Below are 15,248 nucleotides of genomic sequence, written 5' to 3'. Positions count from 1 at the left end.
GGTGATGGGAAAGAGAAATGGGGGTGGTGGGTATATATAGTAAGAGGTTATTGGGGATAGATGGTAGGAAGGTGGAGGGAGAGTGCGTGGTGGTGAAGTCAAATTATGGGGGATGGTGAATTGAGTGAGGTGCCAGCTTGATAACGCGTTGTTGTTTTGCTATTCCATTAGCCAAATTCAATAAGATTGTGCGGCAAGCTTTTTAGTTTGGAGTGTATTGGTAATTAATTTAGTGTGGTCATAGGCTCATAACTCGTGAGGGTGTGCGGGGACAGGGCATGGCCAGCTAAGGTGAATATAATAACAGCACTGAAACTTTACAAGAAGACAAAGCCGTGTAGCGTTTGTAGAAGGGCAGGATCCAATTTCTTTGGTACATGGGGAGGCATGGCTTTTATTCCTCTAGGAATATGTGCTGGATCCTTCTTGCCCATTTTCCACTTTCCATTTTCTATAATTCCACAACAATTTTATTTCACCATATTCATTGTTTTAATGCTTATTGAGGAAACAAAATCTGTTAATTTGGATGTGCTTTCCTTAATTAAAATATAATAATTCTGTGTGCAAATACTTTTGTTATACTTGTTGAATAATTTGGATAGTATTTTTTTTTTAAATATTGAAGCAATAAAAAGCATACACTGCTCTAAAATATTTTAACCAAATTAAAATAATATTTTCGTTTAAAATTCGTAAAAAAAAGGTCGTAATTTTATATTTAAGTATTTTGATTATGTTCATTTTAAAGGTAAAAGGTAATTTCATTCTAATCTATTGATTATATTCATAAAAATAAAAATTCAGAGTTATTCATTTTTAAATTATGAATTCGAACTCTCGTTTCATAACGAGGGTGTTTTTAAAAACTATTTTTCTGTGACTTTTTTTTTAGCATTAAAATTTTAATTTATATTTTTGTTATAAATTTTATTTTTTTAAAATTTTATTTTTGAAATTTAGCTTAGTTTAAATTTTAATAATAGTCTAATATTAATCAATTTTTATTTTAAATTTTGATACACCATTGAAGAAATTATGTATATTAATTTTTACTTAATTTTTAGATGTTTTATTTTTTTTAAAATTTTAAAATTATCTATGTACTACACAATAACATACTAGTTGTGTCATTTATCTATTGAAATTTTCATAATCTTATTACTGTTTTGGTCATTATCTTAACTCAGTGTATTTTTTATTTATTTATTATTTGGTAATTTTAGAGGAATAATATGTTCTGTTATAAAAGAGAAATGGCATATCATATTTTGATTTTTATTAATTAATATAAGAAATATTATTATTTTTATTTTAATTAAATTAATTCTCAAACTCACATCCTTTCAAGAGATATTATAAAATTTATTATCTTTTAAATATTATTAAAATTAAGTTAATTCTCAAACTCATTATATATAAAAGAGAGTACATGTTACAAGTTATAGTACAATGATTTTGGAAAAGTAATGAATTTTATTATAAAAAATAAAAATTGATTTCTCTGGACAAAATATTTATTATCATATGTAAAATTTATCTCATATTTTACATGTCATGTAAATTTTAGTTTTAAATAATTTACATATTTTATAATTTGTTTTTTAATTTTTATTAAAAAATAAATTTCTAGTAAATTTAAATTTTAAAAGAAATGCTTTCCGAAAGGGATTATCAGATTTGTGTTTTAAAAGAATGTAAAAAAATTACAATAACGAAAATTTTGGAGTCACACTTTCGGGCATACAACTTGGGTCCCAAGAAATAATTAACATGATTTTTCCCATCGAAAGTACTGTAGTAATTAATTTTGAAACAGAAAGGAAGGACTAAAACAAGAGCCGACTCTAATTAGGGCGGGCCCCAACCCAAAGCCAGGAGGTGACAGCTTGCATGATACCTTGTTTTTAAATCCATTTGTTCCGGACAGATTCCTTTCAACTCTTTCGCCAACTTAAATATAACATATGACTCTTTATTAATTACATTTAAATTACTTACGATAATATTAAGTATAAATATTTTATTAAAGTCAAATTTTTATTTCAATTGATAAACAACACATTATTTATATAATAGTATTTATTTTAATATTATAATTGATCAAAGAGCCAAATTACTATTTCAAAAATCAAATAAACACTCTAGATGAGGAAAGGAAAAAAAAAAAAAACTATCTATAATAAACTATGTTTCAAGCTTACTAAGCTACAATTGACAAGTATGAGCAAATCCAAGTGATTTGTTTTATAAAAAAATTACGCATACTTCGTTGAATTTTGACATTTATGAATAGGAGTGATTTTCTTTTTCAGCATGGAGAAACAATTTGAAGGGTAAAATGAACCATTTAACGAAAATGATCTGATAAATAAATTGTAATATCATCACTTAAATGTACAAAATAAAGTTTTATTATAGGCTTAATGATTTTTTAATTTTTTTATTTAAAAATTATTAGAATAAAATTAAAAAAAAAACTAATTCCCTGTTTTGGATAAATTTTTGCCACGTAAGCCCCTATTTTGTATTTTTATCAGATAAAATAATTTTTTTTTATTTTAATTTAATCTTTTTGTCTAAAATAAGGACAAAATATGTACGATCTTGACACCTGTCCACAATTTTGTATACAAATGAGATGAAAACATAAAAAAAAATTGAAATAAACTTTTTCGCTCCGCCAATACATGGCCCAATGAGCGTATTTTGTCACTGAGTAAGATAAAAAGGCTATTCGTCTTACTTAGAGGCGAAACATGTTGAATGGGCCACGTGTCAACGGAGTAATAGTAACCGCGTCTCCCTCTTCTCTCTTCCCTCCCTCGTTCTAGTCCAATTAAACTTTTGCTATTTTCACCGTTCACTCACATGTGTATGATTTTTTTATTTTTTTTGTGTCGTTAGCGTAGTTTTTTAGTAGATTCATCATCCATTACAAAAGTGTGTCTAGATCCGCTTGCATTGCAATCAGTGACGCTTGTTATTCGACTGGAAGGTCGAGGATGTTGGGAGAACGTTACAGTGTCATCGACAACGCAAAAGAGGAATAGGAGGTGCTCATTGTAGAGACGCCATCGTCTAGACAGGAGAGCCGTCAATGCTGGTACTATCGATCGCCGAAAATCGATCCCTCCTCCCAAAAAGCCACCAACCAGGTATTTCCATAATTAATGGAAGTATTTTTAAATTTATTATAATTAGAAAAAAATTGAGGTATGATAATTAGATGAAAAAATGAAAATTGATGAATAAATTTATAAAATTTTATTGATTACAAAATTTTTTATAGTAATATTTAGATTTAAAATGGAAATTTAATAACTAAATTTATAAAATTTAATCGATTAGAAAAATTTGTTATAATAGTATTTAGCTTAAAAAATAAATTATTTAAATTATAAATGTTTTGTTAATGTTATAGAAATATAAAAAAACCAAAAATTGTAAAATTAAATTTTTCATTTAGAATTATTATAGTAATCTGAGGTGTAAATTTTAAAGCAACTAAAAAGTAATTTAAATAATTAAATATAATAATAAATTGTTAAATAATATTCATAATATAATAATAAAAAATAATTGTATTAAAATAGACTATATACCAATTTATATTAAAATTGTAGAGGTAAATATTTGAGTTTATAAATAATTAGAAGTAAATTTTTTTAATTAATATTGGTTAATTATGATGAAATAAAACAAAAACTTATGTAATTTAAATTATTAGAGTGATATTAATTATATAATTTAATTTATGATGAAAGAATAAATTTATTATTGAAAAAAAAACCTTGTTAATTAGTGATGTTATTGTATGATAAAAATTATTAAATTGGAAGTATTGCAAATATTTTAATGTCATGGAATAAAAATATATTATTGTATTATAGTTGATTTGTGTTATAATTTTTTTGTGTAATTAGTAATAAAAATTAAAATCCTAACCATGTTATTTTTTTTATAGATAATTAATATTTTTGTATTTGAGTTAATAACATATTATTTGTAAGTCCTAAATAAAAATGGTTGAAAATTTTAGTAATAATGAAATTAACACATATATAATTTTTTTTAGATGGTTTCATCTTCAGGACATAATAGGATCATTTATCCTGGATCAGATAATCCTTCATTATTGTACTTACAGAATATTCACGTGTTTGAACATATTTGGGATGGTCGAGATCATCCTATTTTGAAGGTTATGAAGAGTCAATTTATTCTAGCTGGTTTGGATGATGTCCACAAGAGATGCTTTCACATTTAGAGCTTGCGGGATTTGCTCAATTCCCACTAGGCCTCCCATTGATCACTACATTAGTAGAGAGATGGAGGTTAGAGACATACACTTTTTACTTGCCTCCAAGCGAGTGTACGATTACTTTGCAGGATATATCTGTGTTGTTAGGGTTATAGATTGATGGAAGAACTATGATTGCACATATTGGAGGTAATTATGCTGACATTGTTGAGAAAAGCCTAGAGATTCGACTATCACGTGATGCTTTTGTTGGTAGCTTCTTGAAGACGAGTTGACTAAACTAACATTTTACCCATGTTGCGATCCATGCATAGAATCATTTCCATATCACCCGATTTGTTATGGCTTACATGTTGCGGTTGATTGGAGGTTTTATGCTGAGCGATCACTCCAGCAGTAGAGTCTCAATCAGGTACTTACCTTTAGTAGAGGATTTTGCTATCACTGGTGAATATAGTTGGGGCTCTGCATTATTGAAATTTTTGTATAGAGAGCTTTGCATGACCACCAACATTGATTGACATGGTTTAGGTGGTTTAACTGCATTACTTGTCATGTGGGCATGAGATAGGTTTCTATTTCTAGCCTCTGTTAACCCCCCCTCCCCACACAACTCCATCTTCCATTTGCTACCAGGTAATATTACAACGTTTATTTGTTTAATTTTGATTAACATACCTTCTGTATAAACATTACCACACTTTTTTTGCAAGTGATTAGCAAACCAAAGGAATAGAAAAGGGAGAAAGGATATATCTTATTATAAATATAAATTTGACATGCTTAATCATGAAGAGGTAAACATTAATAGGCTAAATAGATATGAAAGTATAGTCATATTTCAATTTTGTTATCATTTATGAAAACTATTGTTAATATTTGTATATTAGTTGTAGATAATTTAGCAACCATATTCTGTTGATTTGATTAATTCGTTACCACCTATATATTGTGAACGGATGGATTTGTGGAAGGCAGTAGTGTCTTTGATATGTTTTTAGGTGTGCGAGTAGCACTAACCAGATCGAGTCATGCGGCAATTTGGTATGGTTCAACATATACCTCGTGACCCATACCAGCCATATGCACTACATGACTTGACACTACGAGGGTAGACGTCAGAGAATTGGGAAGAGAAGCTTAAAGATGTGTTAAACATTTGGGAGCGAAGGAGAGATTGAGTCATGACTAATGACCCCAAGATTGGTCAGTAAGTTCCAACTCTAGGTATATGTGGTGGTATAGAGCTTACACTAGATGTTGGATGACAAGAGACGCAACTGTCTCATCATTACTTGTAAGTGTAATGAAACGTACATAAATGAACCATATTCTGTTTTGTGTTGTTGATTTGTAATGCTATTGTTAAACATACATGGCATTTGTATTGTAGAGTGATGGTCTTGAGAGAGCGCACTACTTGATGATTGATCGTCATGATTTTTTCACCTTTGATGAGATACGAGACTTGTGTCAGTCTATGCTTATTTTGAAGGATTATCTAAATCGCATTATGGAGCCTATTTGTTCATCTGAGCCTCCTATACATAGTGGCAATACCTAGGATCCAATTATAAATGTTGGTCAACCTAGGGACTATAAGGAAGGCAGGGGATTACAGTGTAGACGCACCGAGGTACAAGCGACATAATGGTTTCTTCCCTCCATACCTGACTGTTTTGATGAAGTCTTCTATGTTCCTTTGCAGTTTCCTTTTCCACACACAACATGTCATTCCATTTACATATTTTCACTTATCTTAGGCCACCCAACATCTACCACAAACCCCTCCATCACTATTCATCACCACAAAGTGTTGTATCCCATGTTCATCACCATTTATCACCCCGGCTCCATACCATGCATCAATTCTAACACCACCACCAGCAGTAGGTTTTGGTATTGGGACCTCATACGATACCTCATATAGTCATGAAATATATTTAAATGTTGACTTCAAAGTAGCTTTAGATGTTCCACCTCCATAGGTTCATCATAATCCACATTGTGGAGCCAAAAATCGGCCTAGAGAATGCATATTGACCTCACATCAGCTCGACCAGTCAGACGAGGATAGAGCTTGATTTTTTTGAAGTAGTACTTATACATATTTCGTATATAATACATGAAATTTTTTATAAGAAGAAGTTAGGTCATACATTATATCCTCTATGCTAGTACTTTATTGTTGATACATTATATCCTATAAAACTGAATTTGATTATAATCGACTTTCTTGTATAATTGAAGTTGATTATAATCGACTTGTTTATTGTGCTGCCAAAAAATCAATTTAAATTAAGATTTTTTTTAACTAAAGTCGATTATAATCAATTTTTTTGTATAACTAAAGTTAATTATAATTGATTTCTTTATTACACTACAAAAAATGATTTAAATCGATTTGTGTGCTAATATTAAAGTTAATTTTAATTAACTTTCATGTAATTTAAATTAGAACATTTATGTAAAAAAATTTTAGTGTATATACGTAATATTAATTTTTTTTATTTATATAAATTTTTTTTTCTAAATAATTTTATTGGACTACAAGTTTATTATAAAAAATATTATATAAAATAAATATTTTTACTTAATATTTTAATAATTATCACAATTTATATCAAATTTTTTTCAATCTAATTTTTAAAAAAAATATAAATTTTTTTGACCTACAAAACTCTTGGTCTTGTGGATTTTTTGACCTATGGGTTTATAAATTAATAGATTTTTGGCTCACATAGCTTTTTAGCCCTAACACATATGGATTAGAGCTACGATTAGATCAAATGAACTTTTTGATGACTCTAAAGATAATTAAATAAACTGAAATGAAATAAAATCACTACTTAATAAAATAAGAGTGATGCATTATTATCAACCAATAAAATTCGGATTTCTCACATAATAAAAAACTATTGAGGATCGTCTTCCAAGTAAATAGAATACCTCAGAAAAGGGAGGATGAAAATCCCAATCTGACTTTGGTTCGAAGTAAAACATTAACATTAGCATGTATAAAAGAGTTTACTTTCCAAAATAATTTATAAAGTTTTTTTCTATATATATTTTCTCGTATAACACTATTTATGTTAAAAAATTTTATAATTATGTTTGGTGAGTTTTTTTTTTTCTGAGTAAATTTGATAATCAAATTTAAAGTATTAATCTCTATGTAACATAAAATGTATCAAATAAAGGTTAAATTAAGTGGAACGAACCTTTAACAAAATCAAGCAAACCAATATAAATTTGCTTCTACACTATTAGTCCACAAAATAAAAAAATATAAACAAATGAATGAATCGATCCCTACACAAAGCTTACGCAGGCTAAACTATCAATATTAACCCGTCTTTCAGATATAGTACTAGTCCTCACACAAGCGTGGAACACGATGACGTAGAAGGATCATACAAAGCGGGAAGCAAGTACTTTCTCCCATTTGCCCCGTGCGCATTGTAGCTAGCACCAGTGGAAGAGTCCACAAGCAAGTTCCCAGCATAACCAGGGTAAGCCCCTTTACCATAAACCCCAGGGCACGCCGAAGCAGCTTCCAGTGGCGCTTCAGTGGAACCCTGAAAGAACCCATTTCCAAATGGGTTCGTGACAGTCCCAGCCAAGAGACTAGCCAGGTTAATCACCATTCCATCAACACCCACGTCGTTGTTTGGGGCAATCAACGGTGGGCTTTGAGGCCCATAAGTTGGCTGATGAAAGGGCCACGCGCATAGGCCCGGGCATTGGGTCTCGGAGTTGCCGACCCAAACATAAGCGAACTTGTAGTTCTTGCCTTTGACGTGGCCCGTTGAAGAAGAACCGTGGGTCCCACATCGGCTCATACAGAACCCTTCCACTGCCACGTCGGCGGAAGTTAGGACAACGTTGATGGCATTTTTGTGATTACCCTCGGAAGCCAGTTGAACAAGTTGCTTGCTTGTGAGTGATTTCCCAAGGGAGTAGTTTTCGACGAGAATCTGTTTTCCCAATGAAATGGAAAGAGGAGGGGAAGTTCTCTTGCTTTTGCCGAGGTGGTAGTATTTTTGAGGGGTTTTCCACCACGTGGCGACGGAGGGTTGGGTGCTATGAGCGGGTGAGGATGCCAGCGAGGTGATGAAATCGGAGACTATTGCCTTCTGGGAAGGCTTAAAGTGACCATACCAAATGAGGTTAATGGAGATTTTGCCAGAGAGAAGAGGGCCATTGTGGTAATGAAGAAGCTGGGTATTGTCTTGAACCAGCTCATTCAACCTCCTAGTGGCCAAAGAGAGATTAAAGACAGAGAAATAGAAGAGAAGAAAGATTTTCAAAAGGAAAGCAGTAGACACAGACATTTTTTGAAATCAAACAAGCTGAGATAGCTTGTATATTTTGTTTATGGATTGAGGGTAGTAAGGGAGAGGTATGTATATATAGGTAAGAGATGGTGCTAATAAATGGGTACGATGGTTAAATTGATTCTTTTTCTAGAGTGGAGTACTTGGAGCCACGACTTGGGCAATGAAAGAGGTGAGAGGGGACCCCAGAGAGAGGTACTGCTTGGCGCGTTTCTTTGTTCAAAAGTATAGTTCTATTTCTAATCCACGTTGCTACTAGTTGGGGTGTAGCCCACGCGGCAAAGAAAAGCATGTGTTGGAGGAGCGTGGGGAGAGAGGGTTGGGAAGAGCGTTTAAAAAGAAAAGTGGTGTTATTGGGAGAGGGAAAGAGAGACGTTAAGATGACAGTCTGGATGGGGGTAAGTGGCAAAGCATCTAACTGGCACTCGCGCAATGGCAGCTTGCCAATGCTTGTGGCTGTGGGTATCCGAGGAAACACGTGAGCTTGCAATTTCCATACTCTATTTTATCATCTATTTTATATTTGGCAAAAATAGATGATAAAATAGAATAAAAACGTTAAATTAGTTTATTGAATTAAAAATATTTAATAACCTTAATTTTTTTTAAAATGTAGTTAATAATAAAAAATAAATCATCAATATTTCTTGGGGAAAAAAAAAGAGCATGGTTATTGTCCACTTTCAATGGCCTAAGTTCCCGATAGTCGTAAAAGATAACCCCAGCGATTCTTATGGTGCATGCATCTCTGGATTGTGCGTGCTCTGTTTCAAACTTGCACGGACATGTCAAACATATATATCAGTTAAAACGAGGTCCCATGAATCTGAGTCTGACCCTCAATTAATTCAATTTTTTTTTAGGCTTTTTTACCCTTTTATGATTAATTTGAAAAGAAAATGCCAGAATAAGCATGTAAAGATATTCCCTCTCTAGGGTTGTGTGGGTACGTGGCAGTGAAGTCGTCCATGAGACGGACGACACCAAAAAATAGAAACGTCCAATAACCAGATGACACTAATTTGAATGGACGGCTGAGGATGAACTAAGCCACGTGTACAAATCCTAAAGTGTCGTCTTGGTCAGGGACGACACTAATTTAATTGGTCCACGTGGCAGAGAATTTTGACCGTTTGGGCGCGGGCCTCTCCCTTCTCCTCCATCTTCTCCGTTTTGCTTGCAGAATATGGTTGTCAGAAAAAGAAAATAACACAGCGTTTCTTGCGTTTCTGAACCATTTTGTTAGATTCTGATATTAAGGTTTTATAGCAAAAAATTATTAAAAAGGTATTGAGATTAATATTTTGAATAGATTTTGTTTTTTAACAATAAAATTGCAAATGTATGTAATATTGAATCTGTGATGCAGGTGAAGGTGGATACTCGTGAGTGAAGGGTGCTGGTGAAGAAGAAGGTTCCTTCAAACTTGTTTACAAAGCTACGGAGGTGCACAAGTTTTTTATTTTAATATTTAAAGAATTTATTAATTAATTTTTTTATTCTGTCACAAATAATATATTAGATAAATTATATTAGAAAATATAAAATATATATGTTATTATTTATTATAATTAGTAGTTCAGAAATGTAAAAAAAAATTATAGTAATCCATAAAATATATTAATTATAAAATTTGAAATAAAATAATATTTTAGTAACTTGATAAATTAAGAGGAAAGAATAATATATATAAATAAATTGTTTAGAAAAAAAATAAAAAACATGAACATAAAAAAATATATACAGAATGCAATGAAAAGATTAAGTAAATAATGTAGAAGAAATAATAATTGTAAATTATTTGATAGTAGATTGATATATAAAGAAATTAGTGAAATAAAAATTATTAGATATAGTAAATTTAATATAATTATTAAGAAATAAGATAATGATTGAATAATTATAATAAATAAAGATAATAATAATTTGATGAAAATGAACATAACAGAAGTTTTATTATTAGTAAGAATGTAGTATTTAATTTGGTAAAAAATAATACATTATTATCTTTTACAAATTTTATAATTTATGTGATTTACTTGAAAAGATTTTATAAATAAGGTATAAAAATGGTTTTAAAATGCATTTTATTCTTAAACAAAGAATATTTTAGATAGGAATGAAATTAAAAATTATATAATGTATGTGTTATTATTTATAATCATTTGTTAAAAAATGTAATAAATAAAAATTATAGCCATCCATAATATGTATTAATTATTAAATTAAAAAAATTCTGCAGATAATAACTTGATAAATACATAATATGTATTAATTATTAAATTAAAAAAATTCTGCACATAATAACTTGATAAATTAAGAAGAAAGAATATTATATATTAATATATAGTTTTGTAAAAAATAAAAAACATGAACATGAAAAAATATATATAGAATGCACTGAAAATATTAAATAATTAATGTAGAAGAAATAATATATTTTAATTATTTGATAGTAGATTGATATATAAAAAAATTAGTGAAATTAAAAATAGTAGATATAGTAAATACAATGTAATTATTGAATAATTATAATAAATGAAGATAATTATAATTTTATGAAAATTAACATAACAGAAGTTTTATTATTACAAATTACATAATATATGTGTTATTATTTATAATTAGTTGTTTAAAAATGTAATCAATAATATGTATTAATTATGATATTAAATAATTTCTATTTTAATTAATTGATAAATTAAGAGAGAAAAATACTATATATTACTTGATAACTTGTGAGAACTATTGTCAAAACTAATATTCCTTATAATCCAAAAAAATAAAACATCTTTAAATTTTGTTTTTGCCAACCCTTAACATAAAAAATTGTACAAAATTTTAGAAACAATGTTTTTTTTTTATTTCTTGTCCAGCATAATTATTGAATCGTTTAAAATTAGGAAAAATTAATATAAAAATGAAATTAAACTTTAAATAGGAATAAACTTTAAGTATTGTGAGGGAACACTTTAATGAAATTAAGAAAATAATAATTTTGTGGTTGAATTATAGAAAGAAAAAAGTATATTAAAAATTATATATAATATTTAAAATAATGTATTTGTTTATTTGTTGTAATTGTAAATTTTGATATTTAAAAGAGTGCATGTAATTATATTTATTGCTATATATTATAATTGTAAAATAAAATGTAAAAGTTTTTAAAATGTTAATAAAATTTAACAATATAATAATTAAATGAAATAAATTTTAGAGTTATTTTTAAATTTTGAAATTGTAATAAAACCCATGTACTAATTGAATAGAGTTTTTGATATTCATCTGTACATTGTAAACTTATATTATTAATAGCATTTGCAGCATCAATTTTTCAAATTTAAAAATTATTAAATTCATATTACCTTCTCTTTGTGCATAATCATCATCATCACTTTCATGAAATTGTGGACTGATAAATTCACTTCTAATGGACGTGCCACAACAGAAGATGTTTCACCTACCGCAACATCCACATATATCTCAACTACATTCCTATGATGTGGTTGTTGACATGCACTTATCATGCAATCTATGTCTTCATCATCACATACATCTAAAGTTGTATGATATCGACCATTTGTCCCAACTAAAATTCGAGAAATTAATCTAGAAATTACGTGACAACTTGACAATTTCAGCTTTGTGTGGATCTTCTGTTTAAATATCTCAAATGTGATCCCACGTTCTATCTTAATCATCTTTTTTTACCTTTCAAAAATTATACCCTCATCTCCTTCATATATTCTACCATTTGAATATAATATAACAACAATTTCATTCATCCTGCATTTAAAATAAACCAAGCTTATTTATAAATTAATTTATAATATAACAAAATATATTTTTAAATTTATTTACAATTACAAATATTTAAATATTTAATTTTTTACATTATATGTTATCTGCCTTATTTATTTTCAAACATAACAACAAAAAATAAATTACAACATTAATATTTAAAAGCCATTAAAAATATAAATTAAATATTATTATTCAAATTAAAATTTCTACATAACTATTAAAAATAAATTATATATTTATAATACTTAAAATCTAACCTGATTGCTCAATAGTTATTATTTCTTGTCCAGCTTCACACTGTTATATTTGCCCAGCTGCTCACTGTTATTCCTGCCCAGCTCCACACTTTCTTCTCGCTACTTGCATTTTATTTTGAGCTTCATCCTACTATATATATACACATTTTAACTTGGACAAAGACGAAATTTTTTACCCGAGGTAGCATTAAAATCGTCTCTGCTGTGGACGACATTAAAATCGTCCAATATATAACGACACAAGCTGTGTCGGCTCAACCAGGGACGACACTATCATAGGTCACCACGTCAGACGTATGTCGTCCCTCTTTAGGACGATTTCACCTGTGTCGTCTAATAAGTGGACGGTTTTAATTTGAGTATCGCCCTTACGCTTGACGACTTTAGTGCCACCTGCCACTCCAATCCCAGACAGGGAATATCTTTGAATGCAGCCTTATTTTGACATTTTCTTTTCAAATTAACCGTACAAGGGCAAAAAAGCCTTTTTTTTACAGCTTAAGGAAGCTAGCAAAAGTACATATGCCTGAAATTTTATTTAGTAACACGAGCCCTTTGTTACAAATAGGTTTTGCTAACACACGTGTTATGTTAAAAAATTAATAATATTATTGTTCATTTTAGAGAAACACTAATCTTCAAGTTTTTGATCTGTAGTCTCTCTTACCGTTACTAACGTAGGAGGTACCTACAAAAGGCGTTCCGATGCTGAAGTCAAAATTCGGTTCTAAGCAATAAGTGCTATTTTATAATGAAAGTCAACTATTTACTTGTACTTCCTACCTTACTTTTATAGGCTTTATTATGGGTTAATGGGCCTGATGAGTCAGCCTTGATTTTGACCTTTTACTTAAAGTAGATAATGCTATGATTATTACTTTTAACTGAGTTAATTACCTTTTAATCCTGATAATAAGATATTCGGCCAAACTGGATCGAATAAGTACTCGATTTTCTTTTTTTATATGTAAGACCGAGCAGTTCCATGTTTATTTTTTACTAATTTATTATATAACTTTTTAACACCCAATATTTTAAATATACTATCTCCTTATATAATAAATCTATTGAAAGATTGGATACGTATTAGCATTGTGATAATTTTTCCTCCTGCCTTTCACTCTATTGTGTTCTGTTGTTGCATTCTGCATTTTTATTGTTGTCATTAAATTGGGTTGCTTTTTAACATGTCCACTGACCAAGCATAGCATGATGGACTGTTCTAGTTCTTGTCCTTTACGTGCTATTCAAGAGAGTTTTTATATATTTATTTATTATTAAATTTATTTAATGAAATTTTCACGTGTTACCAATAAATGTATTTATTTATTTAATATATAAGTCACTAATTTTATCATTTAATATTATAAATATTTTTTGCAATACGATATAAATTATTGACATAAATATTTTTCTATTAATTTTAATAAATTATTTATTTCTTATTAAAAATATAAAGTAATAACCTTTAAAGTGTAGGTTAATGAATTTTTGAAATAAAATATATTTTTAAAATAAGTTAATAACTATAAAAAAAAATATTAACATCTTGCAAGCTCCCTAATGCATTCTTATCCCTAACAATCAACCACCCTAACATTTTCATATGTGAATTTGGGAGCTGCTCTAGTAATGATATAAACTTAGCAGTTGAAGTCGATTGTTCCCGGCTTGTGCGGGCCAAGCATCTATGCTCGAGCCCAACAAATTAAAATATGGGTACCAAATTTGCTCCATCCATTTGAACCAAAAAACAAAAAAAAAAGCTAGCCATCATCCATATATTCATAGAAGTATTTTGCACTACTCGTTTTTGTTATTTATAGTTACAACTCCCGTTTAATTGTGCTTTTTTAAAATTTAATTTCTGAAAGCCCAAAAATTAAAAATTAAAAAAAAATTACAAATAACTTTTGAAATTTAGTTTCTAGAGTGTAAAACTACTTTCAAATATTAAGTTTTATAAAAATCACTTCAAAAAATTAAAATTTAAAAGTCATCTACAATTTTCTATTGAAATTTAATTTCTAATTTTGAAAATTAAACTTTAAAATTGACAATAAAATAAGTGATGTAAATAGCACAAAATATGGGGCAAAAAGTAATTTCCTGAGACAAATGGGATAGGGATGGAATGTTATTGATTGTATGGTTTAGATTTTCTTATTAGTCAATGCACTTTTTTCTTTTTTGTGTAACGATCATTGTTTAAAAAGTCAAATAGCACTTACAAACTGAATGGTATTAAATTAAAGGAGCATTACAAAGTGTTTTGAAGGATTTTGTTATCAAAGAAAATATGACAGAAAAAAAAAAGACGACATTATGAAAGCAATAGAAAAAATTATATAGATAAAAGGATAAAAAAATTTATCGCAATAGAATAAAAAATCTCACCTAATACAAATAAAAATATTATAAAAATAATAGAAGATTGTTATTAAAAAAAATAAAAGGCTAACAGAGCCCTCACAAAATAGGAAGGCAACCACTTAGGTTAGATTTATTAATTTTATTGTCCATAAATTCTTTCTGCTAATAAATTGTTAACATTATTTTATGAGCAATATATGCATTTATGAAAAT

At 28.8% G+C, this 15,248-nt stretch overlaps 1 protein-coding gene across 1 annotated transcript; it reads right to left on the bottom strand.

Moving 5' to 3' along the window:
- Positions 1 to 7,452: 7,452 nt before the first annotated feature.
- On the bottom strand, positions 7,453 to 8,641 carry LOC113847673 (protein EXORDIUM-like). The gene has a single exon (XM_027476912.1). It carries the CDS (start codon positions 8,596 to 8,598, stop codon positions 7,642 to 7,644), a length of 957 nt encoding a protein of 318 aa, XP_027332713.1. The 5' UTR covers positions 8,599 to 8,641; the 3' UTR covers positions 7,453 to 7,641.
- Between the last annotated feature and the right edge of the window lie 6,607 nt (positions 8,642 to 15,248).

The sequence above is a fragment of the Abrus precatorius genome, unplaced genomic scaffold (assembly GCF_003935025.1).
Source record: "Abrus precatorius isolate BTA unplaced genomic scaffold, Abrus_2018 Scaffold8, whole genome shotgun sequence".
Classification (NCBI taxonomy): Eukaryota; Viridiplantae; Streptophyta; class Magnoliopsida; order Fabales; family Fabaceae; genus Abrus; species Abrus precatorius.
Note: the sequence above shows the minus strand (reverse complement) of the source record. Positions and strands in the feature narration are given on the sequence as shown.

Coding starts and splice junctions, on each gene's coding strand:
- LOC113847673 (XM_027476912.1), bottom strand. CDS start 8,598: ATGTCTGTGTCTACTGCTTTCCTTTTGAAAATCTTTCTTCTCTTCTAT.